At 33.6% G+C, this 19,929-nt stretch overlaps 1 protein-coding gene across 1 annotated transcript; it reads left to right on the top strand.

Annotated features, from left to right (window-relative positions):
- The first annotated feature begins 4,379 nt into the window (after positions 1-4,379).
- LOC123528935 (zinc finger and BTB domain-containing protein 26-like) lies at positions 4,380-16,965 on the top strand. The gene is made up of 6 exons (XM_045309016.2): positions 4,380-4,481; positions 6,560-6,655; positions 7,878-7,999; positions 8,584-8,812; positions 9,614-9,878; positions 10,450-16,965. Exons 2-6 carry the CDS (start codon positions 6,599-6,601, stop codon positions 11,427-11,429), a joined length of 1,653 nt encoding a protein of 550 aa, XP_045164951.2. The 5' UTR covers positions 4,380-4,481; positions 6,560-6,598; the 3' UTR covers positions 11,430-16,965.
- Positions 16,966-19,929: the final 2,964 nt, after the last annotated feature.

Here is a 19,929-nt window from a genome sequence, read left to right on the forward strand (position 1 = left end):
ATTGTTAATATGAAATAAATAAGGAACTGAATTGGTAAAGTGTAACCTATAAGGTTATATAACAGTAATTCGGTCAAAAATGTGCTTCCGTGGTGTAGTCGAAAGAAGTCCCTGATAAATAGATCCTAAATTTTCCATTTTTCTCTCATTTGGCGCGGAACCCGGGCGCCAAATGGGCATTGTTTCACTCGTGGAATGAATTTTACATAAAATACGACACTTTTCATACTAATATTCGCATGTTTTCGAGTTCTTTGCTTGAAAACGGAAGTAGGGTGATTATTCTGCGGACCGCTTTCTGAAATGCGGCAATATGAGGGTACCTGACTTCAGTTGACTTGCATTTCACTGCATACTATTCAACACCCCTTTTTCTTTTCGTTTTCTTGAAGCAAATGTATGGATATCTTGTGGAAAATAGGTCTACGACGGAGTGAAAATCTAGAAACTGTATCAAAATTGTTCTGAAATAGCTGAATTTTATATGAAACAAAGAACAATTTCTTTTACTGGTACATGTATATAGCCTTAATATAGTTTGCAACAAATTTCAGTAATTTTTATTATGATTTGTCTGCTCTTAAGGAGGTAGGTTACCTTCATATTTGTATGTGCGCATGTCCAACCGGAAGCTAACGTGACGATTTACGACGACGTTTACGACAAACTAAATGTGTTTGTATATTCATTCTTCTGAAAACAAATCATGAACCTGTTTTCGATCTGATGCTTTATGGTTTAATAATTAAGGAGGTAGGTTACCTTCATATTTGTATGTGCGCATGTCCAACCGGAAGCTAACGTGACGATTTACGACGACGTTTACGACAAACTAAATGTGTTTGTATATTCATTCTTCTGAAAACAAATCATGAACCTGTCTTCGATCTGATGCTTTATGGTTTAATAATTCAGAAATAATGAATAAATTGCCGCAGAAACGCTTCAAAACAATGTTGCCTTAAAATGACGTCATGACGTTACGTGTCAGTTACCGCGCAAAATTAATAGTTTTTATCTTGAAAGTACGTAATTCTGTGCATTTTTTTTTATTTTAACTATTTTCAAATAACCATTATTTGCTGAAATATTTTTATGAGTCTTTTGCTCTGAATAAAAATCAATATTTTGCTTCTTTTTTGTAGTTATATTGAAATGTTATGCGGAATATAAGAAAATGGATGATGGTAACCAATGTTATTTGGAATATAGTTGGGTGAAAGTTTACTTGTTACGGCCATTTTCAAATAAAAAATCTAGCAGTTTGATTTGTAACACCTATTTTTCAGGTTCCGTTGATAATTTGTTACTTATATACTAAAACTAAGATCTAAAATTGTTCAAATTTCGGTAGAAAAATGTGGTTTCTTGAATTGAATTGATGTTACCATGGAAACGAAGCCCGTGACCTATGTATCTAAATGTAAAATTTAAAAGCGTTGACACTGGTCTATTTAAGAAACACAGCTTCGGCCTTTTATTTTCATTTCGACAATATCCATGAGAATAATAGCAGCATACTGAACGATTTTTTCCATGAAAAATGCCAGACGAGGGGTACTGCTGTAAGTATTCTAAGCTGTGAAATTTGTTTTAATAAATGCAAATAACACGAAAATATAACTTACGTTAGAAATAATATGATTTATAGCTACATTAACTAGAAAGATAATCTTATTCAATATTTTTTATAAGAAACTACGACAAAAAGCAAGATATAAGCTATTTTAAACATCTCTGTTGCCATGGTTACTTTAAACTTTAAGAAAAATAGGGTACCATGTAAAGTGCTTGGTATTTTGCTAATAATATTACCCAAATATTCCATGATGGTCATTAACAGAATGGCACTGAAGCCGTCGAAAACCCCTATTTTTATACATAGTTGTTTAAAAATGAGAGAAAATGCGTTACCATGGAAACACGAGCCCCGCGACATATACATTTTAAGCTTTTATTAGAAAGATAACGTGCATACTAGTAAAATTATCAATTATGCAGACTTCAACGGATATCAATGAAACTAAAATACACTGAAAAGTGTTAAATATCCGTATTTTCCTTCTTCTTTCAATATGAAATACCTTTGGAGGGTCATGTTCTTCAAACCTGGATAAAAATTGAACTTGAAGGGACAGAGACAAACGAAATTGAGATTGTAGCAGTTAAAACTTCATATTACACGAAATACAAAAATGTGCTGCGGTTCAACTAATTTGAATTTACCCTTGTAACAAGGTAACCTACCTCCTTAATTAGTTCTCTTTCCTTTATTGACCTCTAATGCAACTGTTAATCAGTCCATAACAATTCTGATTTGATGAAGCGCATTAATTAGTGTTCTTTTTCATGTCAGTTTTTAAGTTGTATAAAAAATTGCTTTTAACTAGTTTTTAGGCCAAAGCCAAGATTAACAAATGTATTTCAGGTTAAACCAAATTTATACGTATAAATTGTATTTCTTTGATTTGCTAATATTGTGATTCTATTTAAGGAGGTAGGTTACCTTTATATTTGTATGTGCGCATGTCCAACCGGAAGCTAACGTGACGATTTACGACGACGTTTACGACAAACTAAATGTGTTTGTATATTCATTCTTCTGAAAACAAATCATAGGCCTGTCTTCGATCTGACGCTTTATGGTTTAATAATGCAGAAATAATGAATAAATTGCCGCAGAAACGCTTCAAAACAATGTTGCCTTAAAATGACGTCATTGACGTCATGACGTTACGTGTCAGTTACCGCGCAAAATTGATAGCTTTTATCTTGAAAGTACGTAATTCTGTGCATTTTCTTTATTCAAACTATTTTCAAATAACCATTATTTGCTGAAATATTTTTATGAGTCTTTTGCTCTGAATAATAATCAATATTTTGCTTCTTTTATGTAGTTATATTGAAATTTTATGCGGAATGTAAGAAAATGGATGATGGTAACCAATGTTATTTGGAATATAGCTGGGTGAGAGGTTACTTGTTACGGCCATTTTCAAATAAAAAATCTAGCAGTTTGATTTGTAATACCTATTTTACAGGTTCCGTGAATAATTTGTTACTTATATACTAAAACTAAGATCTAAAATTGTTCAAATTTCAGTAGAAAATTGTGGTTTCTTGAATTGAATTGATGTTACCATGGAAACGAAGCCCGTGACCTATGTATCTAAATGTAAAATTCATAATCGTTGACACTAGTCTATTTAAGAAACACAGCTTCGGCTTTTTATTTTCATTTCAACAATATCCATGAGAATAATAGTAGCATGCTGAACGATTTTTCCATGAAAAATGCCAGACGAGGGGTACTGCTGTAAGTATTCTAAGCTTAGAAATTTGTTTGAATAAATTCAGATAACACGAAAATATAACTTACGTTAGAAATAATATGTTTTAAAGCTACATCAACTAGAAAGATAATCTTATTCAATATTATTTTATAAGAAATTACGACAAAAAGCAAGATATAAGCCATTTTAAACATCTCTGTTGCTATGGTTACTTTAAACTTTAAGAAAAATAGGGTACCATATATAGTGCTTGGTATTTTGCTAATAATATTACCCAAATATTCCATGTTGGTCATTAACAGAATGGCACTGAAGCCGTCGAAAACCCCAATTTTTATATATATTTGTTTAAAAATGAGAGAAAATGCGTTACCATGGAAACACGAGCCCCGCGACATATACATTTTAAGCTTATATTAGAAAGCTAACGTGCATACTAGCAAAATTATAAATTATGCTGACTTCTACAGATATCAATGAAACTAAAATACACTGAAAAGTGTTAAATATCCGCATTTTCCTTCTTCTTTCAATATGAAATACCTTTGGAGGGTCATGTTCTTCAAAACTGTATAAAAATTGAACTTGAAGGGACAGAGACAAGCGAAACTGAGATTTTAGCAGTTAAAACTTCATATTACACGAAATACAAAAAGATGTTGCGGTTCAACTAATTTGAATTTACCCTTGTAACAAGGTAACCTACCTCCTTAATAAGTACAATTTTTATTATGTTATGCTATTGTTGATAATTTTGTCAGCCGATAGCTATACTTAGCTAATTACGGTTGTCTATTTTTATATGAAGTTTGTACCTTTGTATCTGTATTTTGCATCCCTGATAAGTTTAATTAGGGAAAACTTATATTTTTCCCTAATTTCTAACTAAATACCTTAGGGTGATAATCTCTAAAGATTAAAATAAACAATAAAGAAATTAAAACAAAGGAGCATAGTGCTTCGGCCTTCTCTAATTTACCTTGTACACAAAAATGCAATTGGAAAGCAACTTTTTTTTTCTGCTACATTCTTGACATTTGCTATTTTTGTTCCTTTTCGTTACTATGAAATCATTAGGGCAAGTAACTTAACTCTTCCGCATGAAGTCATTTCCGGTTTTTGAGAAATGTCAAAAATTTCCAAAAAAATTTAGTATTTAGAAAATGTTTTTAAAAGAACAATGGAATGGTAATTTGTTTGTTTAATTGTTCATTTATGCCATAGGAATGATGTTTATCGGTTTAATGAAACTCATATTCAGATTTATATCTGTTTTCAGTCGCATAATTGATAAAATTGTTCCAAGTTCCCAGACGAAATTTTATTTTCACTTCTGTCAAATTTATGTTATTTCAGCGCAGTGGTTAACAATGGCACCTTATGGCTTGTCTAAAACTTATTTTTATATGTGAGTCATCGCTGGACAGTCTTGTGCACGAGAGGCTAGCACAGCTGCACAGACCTGTACTTTGCGGCTGGACATACAGCCACTGTGTTGACTACCGCCGTAATTTTGACCGATATTTCTGCTATTTGAAATTCTTTACATTATAGTCAAGACACAACCCACAACTTTCAATTAAATGCTTCTTTAAAATATTCAGAATTTGCCTACGAGTATGATCTGACACAAAAAAATGACAAGGTGGTTGTGTCCGGCATAGCAATGAAAATGCCTGCGCATGCCGGGAATGTTGATTTTTTTCCTATATCACGGATTTTATTTTCATTGCCAAGTTGGATTCAGTCCACTTCTGTTGGTTGAAAAAATGGCCTGAGAACTACCTTAATTGTTTTTTTTTATTATCATGGCAAATTCTGAATATTTTAAAGAAGAATTTAAATCGTAGTTATGGGTTATTTGGTGACTGTATATGTAAAGAATTTCAAACAGGTGAAATAAAGGTCAAATCATGGCAGGTAGTCAACACAGCAACTACATGTCTAGCAGCAGAGTACCTTAACTTAAGCATTTCACCTCCTAGACGTTTCTCCCCTGGACTTTCCACCTCCTGGTTGTTTCACCCCTAGATGTTTCACCCCCTGATTATTTATAGTGATTAAATAGGTGTTAAATGATCTATTGTTATACTTGATCTTTGATTAATGGTAGGTGTTGAGCAGTCTCAGATCAAAGAAGCATAACAGCAGAACTTTAGCACATACTTAATCAACATATTCAGCAACTTTGATTATTATTTGGAAATAAAAAATGATGTTGATTAAGTTTTTAAGAATAATTCTGTAGTCTTATAAAAAAAGGTTTTTGAAGTTTATAGATCTATTGAATTAAATATGTTAATGTTTCAATGTACATATATTTTTTATTCCTGAATAAATCAAAATAATTTAAGTACTTTTTTTTTTAGAAAAACTCACAAAAATATGAAAAAAGTAAAAGTATAATATTCCTTCCTGTATTTTTTTCAATAAAATGAATTGCTTGAATGTTTATTTTAGGCAAAATGTGTAGATAACTTTGAGCAAGACTGAAAAAAAAAGCAGTCAGTAAAAAATTGTTATTTATTTCAATAAAATAGACTTCATAATTTAGAAACTTAGAAAATTTGAGAAGAATTCTGATACAACAAAACTGAATGCTCTCTGTAATCCAAAAAGGATCAGAAAATATAATTACACTAAGGAAGGGGAGACTTTTTAGAGCTGCCACTTAAAGACACTTAAAGGCTGCTGTTGTAATAGTTACTAATAAAATCTGTGAAAAGATTCTTTGGAAACATAGAATGCTACCAAACAACAATGTAGCGGTCTCAGTTTGATCGAGTCTGTTCATGAGAAGTAATGAATTGTTCAACACCCCTCACACGGTCACACCTACACAAATTGGGATTTATTTTGGGTCATTTGAAAGTATAAGTATTAGCTCTGAATAAATGTAATTTTATGTATAGTCATATAGATCTATTAAGAGAACAGTAGTGGTGCTGATATTATCAAAGAACAGAGTTACATGTAGGAACAGTTCTTTAGCTGTGGACAGCTGAATCTTTCTGAACCAGTAATATATCAGTAATACTGCACATCCCTTCTGTTAAGCAACAACACACAAAGAGGAAATGGATATAAACCATGCATGGTTTCCTTATGTTATTATGGGAATAATGATACCCGGTATATTCCAATGGATTCTTTTAATGACTAAGCATCTGTCTTTAAATTAATGCTTCTAGACTTCAAAGTCAAGTTGATTGCTGTTACAATTAAATTAGCATTGATTTTGTAATGTTTGCATTGCTTTGTTTCAGACTGAACATTTTGATGTCTGAGGGAAGAACCACAGCGTTATGGCAACAGGAGCTCCTCTGTCACTGCGTTACCACAGTGACCAGCTCAACAACAAGGTTTCAAACATTTTGCTATATATTATATCACATAATACATGTTTCTGTTGTTGTTGGATGCAGGCAGTGCTGAAAATAATTTTGCCTGTCTGTACTATGTTATGTACACATTTGATATTCCACTTAATAAAGACTTTATTATTATTGTGGTTATTATCATATGATTATTATACATTGTAATTATTACCTATTTGAGCCGTGCCATGAGAAAACCAACATAGTGGGTTTGCAACCAACATGGATCCTGACCAGACTGCGTGGATACGCAGGCTGGTCTGGATCCATGCTGGTCGCATACCCACTATGTTGGTTTTCTCATGGCACGGCTCATTTATTATTGCTCCTGTTTTACTGAAACTCTGGATAGGCTGATTTTAAACAAGGCCCATGTTTAGATAATCAGCTTCTGGTTTCTCACATGATTTACTTGTTGCAGGAAGACTGGTGCTATTAATTCAAACAAGTTGTAAGAAAAAAGTCTCGTATATTAACTCAGCAGCGTTTTTCCTTTATATACATTTTTTCCTGGTCATTGGAAATAAAACCGCCCAGATAGCTTAGTGGTAGAGCATCCACTTTGAGTGAGGGAGGTTGTGGGTTAGCTCTCTGATCATGGCATACCAAAGACGTGAAAAAAGGTACTGGTACCTGCAACATTGAAGAGGATAGTACTAGGACTGGTCAGCCTGGTGTCAGTATAATGGGACTGGATGGGGTATCATGTCTCGTGTGAGGCAGAACTATAAAGTTGGGCATTGTACTCACTGCTACAATTAGACACCCTTGTTAATATGACTGAAAAACTGTTGAAAAAGATGCTAAACCTGAACATACACTCACACTCATGGGACGTAAAGTATTTTTGGGTATTTTCAGTGTGTTTCTGTTGTCGCAATACATGTATATTATATAATTTGTGTCCTGAATTTCAGTTGTAGAAATTTGTAATATATTTTTTTTATGCTGTAACGACAATTTGGTCTTTAAATATAAGTGTGTTTTCTTCTATTTTCTTTCTGCAATTTTCAAAATGATTTTTTTCAACCAAAGTCTGCAGAAGTCTTTCAAAACAAAAGAAAGATATACATGTATATTTTTCACTGTCTGCTATCAGACAATGAGCACGAGAGAATTTTACTAGACAGGGGAGCTGTCATACTGTATTTTATGGCATGTAAGAGAGTTTGGGAGTTCTGTTATATTATTCTCAATTTTGTTGCAGGTGGTGTCTGTTATGAGAGAATTTTACCAGACAGGGGAGTTCTGTGATGTCATACTGCACATCGGAAATATCAAAATACATGCACATAGGATAGTGCTGGCTGCTTTCAGTCCTTACTTCAGGTAATATTTGGGGAAGTTGTCAGGCCTTACTCTTGAACAAAATTGAGCCGCGCCGTGAGAAAACCAACATAGTGCATTTGCGACCAGCATGGATCCAGACCAGCCTGCGCATCCGTGCAGTCTGGTCAGGATCCATGCTGTTTACTAACAGTTTCTCTAATTGCATTAGGCTTTGAAAGCGAACAGCATGGATTCTGACCAGACTGCGCGGATGTGCAGGCTGGTCTGGATCCATGCTGGCCGCAAACGCACTATGTTGGTTTTCTCATGCAAGTCATGGCGTGGCTCATATTTTCTTAAAATATTTTGATGATTTTCTTTGCAAAGTAGTCAAGTTAACAGATTTTTAGCAAGGTTAAATCTTTGATATAAGGAAAATGTCAGTGTCTGTTCATTTTACCTTTACCAAAGCATACAAAAGTCATGGTTAATGACAGAAACACTGAAAGGTTTCCTGTTACTATTAACAATGAGAAGATAGGTTTTATTTATTTTAAAGAAAGTAAATATTTCATATTTTAACTTTAGTGTAACATGGAGAGTATTGTCTTGTAGGAAATTGAATAAAATGTTTTTCTTTTCAGAGATCTATTTCATGAGCCTGACAACAAACACAAAACAGACATCACTTTAGGAAATCATCTACGAGATGAATGTGTCCGACAGCTCGTCGACTTCTGTTACTCTAGTAACATCACTGTGGATTCTCAGTCGGCAGACAAGATTCTCACCGCTGCCAACTTCCTGCAGATCAAAGAGATTGAAAAACTTTGTATTACCTTCCTGGCAGCTCAACAAGCTCTTAAGTCTGAGGTTTGTGTTAAGTGTGTGTGCCTGTCTTTAAGTTTATTTCTTGCTGTCACCAGTAATGCATATGGACGACTCCTCTGCAAGACTGTTAATAATTTTAGTTGGAGGATAGTGCAAGATTGAGAAGATACTCGAGTTACATGGTTCTTAAGTATGAGAGGTGTAGAACACCCATGCATGACAATACTTTCATCCAAGTTCTAGTAATTTTAATTGGAGAAATGGTGCCTGAACTCAAAACTTTTAGTTTTGTAGTATAGGTGTTTTTTTTACTGGACTGCTGAGTCCACTCTGAGCATTTGTTTAGTTTGGAATCTAGTTCAAAATGCAACTTTGCTATTTGTCAATATTGTGTGCAGAAACAATGATGAATCAGTCAAATACTAGAGATTTAGACTGGTCTAAAAACTCGGTACGAACCATTTACCAGTCTAAGATTTTAAGTGTGCTTTGGGGTCAGCATAATATGTTTTGGTAGGTGACAATGTTGTCCTGCTTTAATTGGTTTTGATAAAATAAATTTGCAGGATTTTAATCCTAGGGTGACTAGTATGCTCTTGAACAGTTTTGTAAGATATTTCTAATGAGGACATGTTGTTTAAGTTTAGAAACTTGAAAGATCCAGGTCAAACAGGAAAAAAAAAAAGATGTTGATTCCCTTGATTAGTCCTTCTGTGAAAATGTGAGAAAAAAACTAGTGTCCGAACTGGTGTTAGAAATTTTTCTGTAAGCCATTTTCATTCGACATTTATTATGAATGCAGACAATCTCAGTGCTCCCATTCAAGTAATTTTGATATTTCAGGCTGTCCAGCAACAAGTACCTCCGGTATTTGTACCAACCACGATAACAACTCAGTCCCCAACTCAAGATAAAACCAGAAGAGATGGTCTACGTGAGTTTGCCTGTGCTGACACATCAGGGATTGGCAGTAGCAATACAAGTCCACGTCAGTCATCAAGGCCAAGTTCAGTACCGAGCGGTAATGGCTCAGTAATCATACAACCACTAGAAGACAATGACCTTGAGCATGTAGAGGTCAAGAAAGAGCAGGAAGAATCCCCTACAGGTACTGACAAAAAGACAGTTCTCTCCCCTGCAGGGGTGTAGAAGATGGTTATAAAAGTGTTGTTTGTTCTGTCTATCTGTCTGTCTGTCAGTCTCTGCATACAGAAAGATACTAATGTGGCAAGTAAAACTGTAGATATACCTGTAAAATATGTTCAGTTTTCTTCTGTGGGGATAGGAGTTTAAATGTATATATAATAAGTAGAACAGAAGGAGAGCAGTTTAAGTACTTGTTTGTACAGACACCCATTTATCAGTCCTGTGCTAGATTAAATAATAATGTTTTATATCTTGTATCTTATCTGCTTTGGTGTATATATTGTACATTTTCAGAGTTTTATGTTGACAGTAAACTAGAAAATACTGAAGAGAATTTAATGAAATGTATCAAAATTATTGATGGTCATGAGAGGAAATGCAGAGCAAACTTTATCATGAATAATTACTGAATAATTTCTTCTCTGGACTTAAGTTTTATACACCCTTTTAAAACCGTGACTTATTAAGGTGAAAATCCATTTTATGAGAACTTCAGTTTTTCCTGTTCCTTGAATGTGGATTTTATATTTCAGATCAACCATTTTTCACACCAAGTAGTTCCTTCTCATGGAGCCGGCCAGACTATGATAATTTTCGATCAGGTATACCTACTTTTCCTGGATTTCTGTTTCCACCAATTGGAAGTGCCTTTACCTTGCCTGTTACAACCTCAGTACAACACCAACTTCTTATGAAAGCTCTTACCAAGAATTCTCCAAGCTCCGGCGACCCAGGGGAGGTAAGGGAAGGATTTCTGGGGAAATATGGGTCTACAGCCCAAACAAAAGAGGAGATAAATCAGTCAGACACAGAGGAGAACAACAACAGTGAGACGCCCTCCTCACACCAGTGTCACATTTGCCTTAGACTTTTTCAGAATCTTTCTACCTTAAAAACACATGTGATGTCGGAGCACCGTGAAGTTTTGACTGCTCCCGCCCTTTCACCTTACAAGATGATGTCTCCTGTACGAAAATTGTCAACAGAGAGTTCAAATCAAGCCAGTTCTCAGGCTCAGAAAGATACCGAGGACTATGGTGGTAGCAACATGTGTGGAACTTGCGGGAAGTCATTTCGTGATCCGCAGTCCCTAAAGTTCCATCGATACAACCATGTTCTGCGCTATCAGTGTAACTACTGTGGAAAGCGGTTTTCCCGTAGTTGGAACCTTCATCGACATCGGAAGACGCACTATCGTCAACTCCAAGAGGCTGGCCTAGGAAACGATGACGTGCATCCAATAGATGTTGACAACGAGAGCACAAATCAAACACCGACTCCGACATATGAAGTGGAAAAAGATCTGATTCTTACTTCACCGTATGCAGACTACCGGAATCATAGGCATGACATGATGCCATTTGCGTTTGACATGAGGAAGAGTGCGCCATCATGTACATATGGTCTTGATGAGTCTAAAGATACTGAAGGAGACATACCGATGGAGGATAAATCAGGTGCAGACAAGGATTCTGATGTAGCAGATAAGGAACAAAACAAAACTGATCCTTAATATTTGTATCTTTCTAGGAAGGTAATCTGACAGTTGAATGTTAATATCAGCATAGGTTTTTTTTCCTATGTTTCAGATAATTTTCTAGAAAAAAAAACATAGGTAGGATTTATTGTACCATGCCAAAAGTAAATAAGCGGTGAAAATGAAAGAACAAAGATTTTTATTGTTAAAACTATTGGGTCTTGTTATAACTAATATATATATTAAAGCAAAGATTTAAAAGTTGGGAGTGTTAATTATATTGGTTATTTGGACAAAAAGAGTGATGACATATACCTCTATGATGAGGAATTTTGTTTGTTGTTGTTTTTGCTAATAATACATCTGAAAAGATGAAACTTTGTTTTATCATCGTTTGGATATATTTTTGAACATTTACCTCATTCTGTTAGTTCATAGCTTTGTTAAGGCCAAAATATGATCGTGTTAAAACTCTTGTTCACCACTGTTATCTTCTTAAAACTAGAATGTTTATACAGCAGGTAGTTAATAATTGAGTGACTATTTATGTAAAGTCAAACAAAAAACTAAAAATTTCTTGTATGTTGTTACATTTGTACTTGTTTTTTTTAAGCTTATTTTTAGGTCAGTTCCTCCTATATAATGATGAAATATATAATTATTAATACATGATTTTTAAAGTATGGTATATAAGGTATGTGATAATATTATTTATTCTTGTTAAACATACGGTATGTGCAATGCTGTTATATTTTATTACAAGTTAATTAAGTAAGAGATATTTAATTGCAAGAAAGTTACATTGTGCATTATGATAAGACAGTGTGTGTTATGATAAATTGTTTACATATTTCCTCAGCAGTAAGCCATGACATTACAGGTTTAATGCTAGAATTACGTTAGCCCTTGTTCATTTTGTGTTATAACATCTGTAGAATTCCTCAGGATAGGTCGGATAGCAAACAATTCCTTGAGATTCTGCAGATGTTAAACCATGATCCGTTAAGTCATATTTGTTTCAGCTGCAGTTATTTCTGAAAAAATACAACAGTAGAATTTGGAGATTACAAAATCTTACAGAAATTACTGAGTATCATTTACAGGGCCACAACTGAAAAATAATGAGTTCTTGATTAAAAATTTCATGGTTAGCAGCATCATCCATGGTATTTAGAATTTGCAAAACTTGATACAAACTGTTATTCATGGATATTTTGAATTTGTGAATGATGATCTTCACGATGGTTTTAATTAATGTCATAATTGATTTATGATCAGTATCTCTCTAGTTGATTTGCAATTGATGACAAACCAACCTGAGGTATTTATATATTTGAAGCATTAGATTAAACAAGTTTTTATGATTAATTCCAAGTTATGCCATGTGCCGACAGATACAACCAGTTAACTTTGATTTTAAATATTATAAGAAGTGCTAGAGTATGTACCTATATAACTATATTGTATACACAAACACCTACGCTGAAACACATTACCTTCAGGTTTGATAAAGGTTCATTGTTATGTAAAATGCAATTAGTAATAAAGTATGTATTAATTTTTGATGCTGTATATGTTAACAAGGTATAAAATGTTGAGAACAGATGTTGCAATAACATATTTTGTGTAATATAACAAAATTTCTGATGGATACAAATTTCTTGTTAAGTTTTATTATTGATTATACACTATTACATGGACTGTATATTGAATATACTAAACATTATGTGTTATGTATTTTGATGCATTTCTGTACTATGAACAATATAATGAGATAGAGGACTTTCGAGTACAGGGGTGGGTTGGTGTAGAGATAGGGATCATGCTTCCTGTAAAGTTTTTATCAGATAGTTACACAAGAAACTCACAGAAAATAAATTCACAGTACTTTTTGTTCTGAAGTTACATTTTGCAATTTAACTAGATAGAAAGATAAACAAGAAGGAATGGATGAACTGGCATTTGTTCATAGTGTGAAAGTAATGAATTTGAAATATATCAGCATATGGTTGGGGAAAAAACTTAAAAAGAGAGTTTTCAGCGAGTCACAGGTTTCACTTAAGTTGTGTGCCTCTGTTCTATGAGATGCATTTATGAGGCACAAAAAAAGAAAAGATTTTGACAAAAAGCTATTAAAGTAAAAAGTAGTGGTTGCTAGGTACTCAGGCCTGTTGTGTTAATAAAGTCATATTTTTCTTTGTTTCTTCGTTTATACAATAATTGTTTTATGCTTTCTTTATTTTATCATTACTTTTGTCATAGTTGTTATATTTTAGTAGAATACTCTTGAGATATATGTATCCTAATTTAGTTGCCTTATTGCAAAACTATTGTAACTGTTCTGTTAGTTCTACACTGTTACAATATTTTTGCGATAAAATGACAATATTTGTGTTTGTCTTGTTAAAAATGTTATTGTTTTCTGTGATATAAATTTTGCATTTAATCATTCTTTAATCATTTAATGATTTTAAAAGTGCTTTTTTTCAAGTGATAATTATGTTAATTGCAGTTGTTGCAGATTTGTTTTTAAAGCTTTTAAAAAACCCAGTCTGTTATTCATTTCATTATATTTAACTAGCAGAACATATTGATCCACATGTTAAATATGCTGGTGATGTTAAGATGAAAATGACCACAGAGATCAAAAATTGTTAACCTTTACCCTGCTATATTTCTATAATTTCTATAATGAACTTGTCTATCATTCAATTTGGGCAATACCACTTGTCATTCAAAGGGGTGTTCACTGAAAATTTACTGACTGAATAGCGAATAGTGCAGGCCATGATCAGCCTGCACGGATGTGCAGGCTGATCTTGGTCTGCACTGGTTGCAAAGGCAAAATCATTTGCTGCCAGCAGGCTAAAGGTTAAATAGGCTTACATGGTCGCTCCGTGTTTGAAATTGCTGCTTGTAACATACATGGCAAAACATTTTGAAAGTTTAAAGCCTTCTTTTAAAACATGAAACTTAAGCTAATGCTAATATTTCATATGAAAATCAGGCTTATAAGTGGTCTTTAGATTGTTAAAATATCCTGCGTTCTTCCTGTTTTCCAGAAAGTACTAAATAATTGTGAAAATCAAAAATACCCTGAATATTCCTAATATAAAAGACATGTACTTGTTAATTTATTTATAAATGGTATAAACTATATTAAAGATATTTATATATTTACCAATAGAAATATTTTGATGTGCTGCTATGTTGTCCTCAGCAAAACTTGGAGCTGTCACATGGACTTAAAAGTTCTTAACAAGAAAACGTACAAAACATATTTGAGGGGTTTCAACAGTATCATCACATTTTGGATCCAGCCTCAGAAAAACATAAGCTTATCCTATTTTTTTTAAAAAGTTTGTAACCCCAAGAGAGACCCTAAAGATCTAAATTTTCCCTCTAAAGTTGGTCGACTTCAGTCCTAAAATTAGCTCTTAATTTTGTACTGTTTGAAAGCCAGGAAAGTATAATACTATGTATGTTTACATTATGATCTAACTTTGTGGTTGTTTTCATCTTTACTGAATAGTATGTGTTAAAAAATTGTTGTTATTCCTTAAATGTTAAGGATAGAAGAAAGTTACTTTGTACGATGTTTATGTTATAAGTTCTTGCCTTACAACTGTAAATATATACCTGTATGTGATGTAAATAGTTTAGTTTACAGTAAGAAGGATGAAGATTTATATAGTCTAACCTAGGTACAGAACAGCGACACTGTAGTTGTTTTCAGAAGTATGTGTATAACCTGATATACTGTACAGTAGAAACTCGGTATCTCAAACTCGCTTACCTCGAAATTCCGCTTAAGTCAAAGAAATTTTCAAGTCCCATCAGATTTCCTTCTTTATATATGTATTTCAATTTAGGTTACGTCAAAATTTGACTTACCAAGACTCCAGATGTGTCGAAAGGGCTTTTCAGTCCCGTCAATAAAATTCTAGTGCATTTTAAACTCAATAGTCGAAGTGAGAAAAATATGTGTTAAAATTTCACCCATGTAGTTGTGAATGTGGTTGGTTTTTTAACACATGTCTATGTTTATTGCCTAACCAGAAAGCCGTGATGCCGACATATCAAAGGTGCTGCGATTATCAAAGTGAGATGATGTCATACTTGTTTGCCTGTGCCATAATGATAATTGTTTGATGTAAACATTAGATTTCTTTAATCAGCAGTCATTTGTTTTTGAGAAGTTCTGAAAATTGCTTTTAATTTAAAGTTATAAATAAATTAGTTTGAACAGTTGGGATCTTTAAAAGGATTAATTAGATGTACATTTTGTAATCACGATAAGACTGTATAAAAATTAACTTCTTGGGGGAAAGCATCATTCGTTCAATATGTCAGACCGAAAGGCTGTCAATTATCCAAGAGAGAAATGTGGTACAAAAAGAAAACTTTACTCAAAAACATTTGAGGTTAGTATCATTTATTTTCATTCTTCGAAAAATTGATACACAAACTGTATGGAATTGTGTATGCGTAAAGTGCCGACAACTTACAAGGGGCATCAAGGAAACAGTTTTTATTTTTTGTTAAATCTTTTCGTAATGTGTACTCATTTCATTTCTATACGTTCCTCCTCATAACTCGAATTTCGGTTATCTCGAAATAAAACTCACGGTCCCTTGAAATTCGAGATACCGAGTTTCGACTGTATTTTCACTTAACTAAAATGTTGCAAATTTTAAATGCAGTCTTATTTTGCGAGATTTAATTTTTAGGAAATTTTGTATAATATTAAAAAATGCTGAATTTCTGAAAGGTTATTACAGTGACATCATTTGTTGATTATGTCAAAAAAAAAAATACATGAAATTTCAAAACAATTTCTTTGTAATTGAAATAACCACACAGTGGCAGTAAGTGGGAGCACCATGTCATATGGGCACATACTTATTTTTTTTCGTATGGTTATTGGTAACAAACGTTAGCTGTAGTCACATTTTTTCGAAAGGCTTGTGGCTGCAAATGTTTTAATGTTTTCTATGAACAGATCTTGAAACACACTAAGTGATGTCATATGTAAACAATTAGACAAAATGTGAAAGATCGAATCTTCAGTATACGACTATGAAACTCTATAAGAACACAAACATTTTTTATGCTGTAACCATTTTTAGCTCGACTATTCATAGAATAGTAGAGCTATTGGACTCGCCCATGCGTCCGCGTCGGCGTCGGCGTCCGCGTCCGCGTCCCGATTTGGTTAAGTTTTTGTATGTAAGCTGGTATCTCAGCAACCACTTGTGGGAATGGATTGAAACTTCACACACTTATTCACTGTGATAAACTGACTTACATTGCACAGGTTCCATAACTCTGTTTTGCTTTTTTACAAAATTATGCCCCTTTTTTGACTTAGAAATTTTTGGTTAAGGTTTTGTATGTAAGCTTGTATCTCAGTAACCACTTGTGGGAATGGATTGAAACTTCACACACTTATTTACTGTGATAAACTGACTTACATTGCACAGGTTCCATAACTCTATTTTGCTTTTTTACAAAATTATGCCCCTTTTTCGACTTAGAATTTTTGGTTAAGGTTTTGTATGTAAGCTGGTATCTCAGTACTCACTAATGGGAATGGATTTGAAACTTCACACACTTGTTCACTGTCATGATCTGACATGCACAAAGCAGTCCATAACTTATTTTGATTTTTTACAAAATTATGCCCTTTTTCAACATAGAAATTTTTGGTTAAGTTTTTGTATGTAAGCTGGTATCTCAGTATCCACTAATGGGAAAGGATTGAAACTTCACACACTAATTCACTTTCATGATATGACGTGCAGTGCAAAGGGTCAATACTCAACTTTGCATTTTACAAAATTATGCCCCTTTTTCAACTAGAGTTTTTTGGTTAAATTCTTATATGTAAGCTGGTATCTCAGTACCCACTAATGGAATGAATTGAAACTTCATACATTGTCCACTGTCATGACTGATAAGCACTATGCAGTTCCATAACCCTATTTTACTTTTTTACTAATTATGCCCCTTTTTCGACTTCTTATTCATTCAAGCGACAAGGCGTAAATAGTCGAGCGTTGCTGTCCTCCGACAGCTCTTGTTAATTGTACAGTTAGATAATACAAAAATGTATATTACCTCAAAACCAAGAGATACTGTATATATTGTTTTATTTGTTGATGAAATCAAGACTGTATGTGTTAGAATGCTTAAAGGGACATGCCTTCAGCTTTATGGCCAGTCTTTTGACATTTGAAGATACAACATTTCAAAGTTGTAAATAACAGAGAACACACATGCATAAGGAAACTTTTACAGAAATATATTAAACACTTTTATTCCGTAAATTGCTAAGACTCATTACAATCGATGCTTTAATAAAAAGCATTTGTCTCTTACATCCTACTAATAAAATTAGCTTTATAATATACAATATTGATTTATAGCCGTTTCTGTTTGTTTTAAGAATGTTGATATTTTGATGTACAGCTGGAGACATTCCCCTTTAAAGGGAACAGTAATATTGATCAAACTTGTATTGTGTGTCTTAGCTCTAAAACTAATCCAAGAAGAAGATTTTTTTAATTGGCCATGAAATGAAAACACTTCCTATCTTTTGACAAAATACTACCTGTTCTGTTTCGTTCTGTTTTAAAGGCAACACCAAACTATAGTTGTTTTGATTTATTGTCGAGCCTGTTTGCGCGAAGACATAGTTGTCAAAATGGCTGTTCAGTGTATGTATGTGCGTCCGTCAGTGTGTGCATCCTGGCGGATTTGTTTGTCCGGAACATAACTTTGACTTGCATGGAGCATTCTCACTTGTATTTGGCATGTTATTAACCTCAGTGAGACGGAGTGTCATGCGCAAACCTCAGGTTCCTATCTCAAAGGTCAAGGTCACAGTTGGAGTTCAAATGTCATGTCAGATCTTGACAGCTTGTCCGGACCATAACTTTGACATGCATGGAGCAATCTTGTTTATATTTGGCAGGAATGTTAACCTCAGTGAGACAGATTGTCATGCGCAAAACCCAGATTCCTATCTCAAAGGTCAAGGTCACAGTTGGAGGTCAAATGTAATGTAAGATCTTGTCTGGCCCATACCTTTGACATGCATTGAGGAATCTTGTTAATATTTGGCATGAATGTTTAACTCAATGAGACTGAGTGTCTTGTGCAAACCTCAGGTTCCTATCTCAAAGGTCAAGGTCACTGTTAGGGGTCAAAGGGCGGGCTCGACATGTTGCCCGTGGGCATCTGGTTTATGATATATATTGTAACTGTGGCACTGTAACAAAAATTAAATTATCTTCTTTTTAATGATGAACATTTTATATACTTGTTATTTTAATAACTATTTTCTTACAATTTTTTATTTTTGCTTGTTATGAGTTTTGTACTTTGATCTGAGGAAGGTTCTGGAATGATTGATTGGTATCTAGTCACTTGATTTTGCTAATATGGGTTTCCTAAAGCAGTATTTTGAAAAAATAGTCCCCTTAATTTGCTTCGGAGTAAGGAGACCAGTTATTGATTGGTCAGTTTGGAAATGATCAGATACTGTAATTTCCTGCAGATAACCCGCGCCTCGTAAAATTCACATTCATACCGTAATGCCCATTGATCAGAAAAATGAAAAAAGATATGTCGTATTAACTTGGAATAGTATACTCAGAATGATATAAACATGTATGTTAAGCTGGTAGAAGGATTAACCACAGCTAAATAATCTTCACAATACTGTTTAATGCATATTTAAGTCAGTAATTGATCAAAAATACACTCATTAGAAAGGTCTCATGCATATATGACAGTTATTTCATTTGTGCAGCTTGTATGCAAATTCTTTGATATTCATTTACGATTATTTATTTAATTTGATCAAATATTAAACTAGATGGGAGACCTTGTTATTTATATATTTTAAGTAATGCAGGTCACCCACTGGCGAACATGACCGATTCAGCACTGCATAAAAGTCTTGTCTTGTCTTAATATAACCTGCTTTGTTCTATAACCCACATAATTTCTAGCGGGGTATCCACAGGAAATTACAGTGCTGTCTTTAGTCTCTTCTTTTAACTCGGCTTCATAACCCTGGACCTAGGTGTGTCTACAAACTCTACTTTAATAACCTTAAACCTAGGTCATGGTGACTGTGAATGTACACAGTTTGGTCTGTAATGTATTTCTATTATGATAATTTGTGACTTGTGCTGTAGCTACCTACTGAGTCCTCTGTACAATGACAGTGAAGGAGTAAAGTTAAGGAAAATTTCATCAAGAATAATCAAGCATTTGCTATAAAGTTGGATAGTGCTTTTTCGTCATTATATACTTACTGTGTGAAATTCATGTAAACAATTGATCTGAATCCAATATAATATTATTTGTGTATTATCGGATTTTTTATCAAGTTTTTATCAGTACAGAATTTGAATTATTGAGAACTGAGTCTTCTCAGCCTGTGATATATTTGGAAATGTTGCAGTATCTGGTAAACAGTCATGTCAGTTAGTATAGTGGTCATAAATACCAGTGAAAAAGTCGC

The sequence above is a fragment of the Mercenaria mercenaria genome, chromosome 13 (assembly GCF_021730395.1).
Source record: "Mercenaria mercenaria strain notata chromosome 13, MADL_Memer_1, whole genome shotgun sequence".
NCBI lineage: Eukaryota > Metazoa > Mollusca > Bivalvia > Venerida > Veneridae > Mercenaria > Mercenaria mercenaria.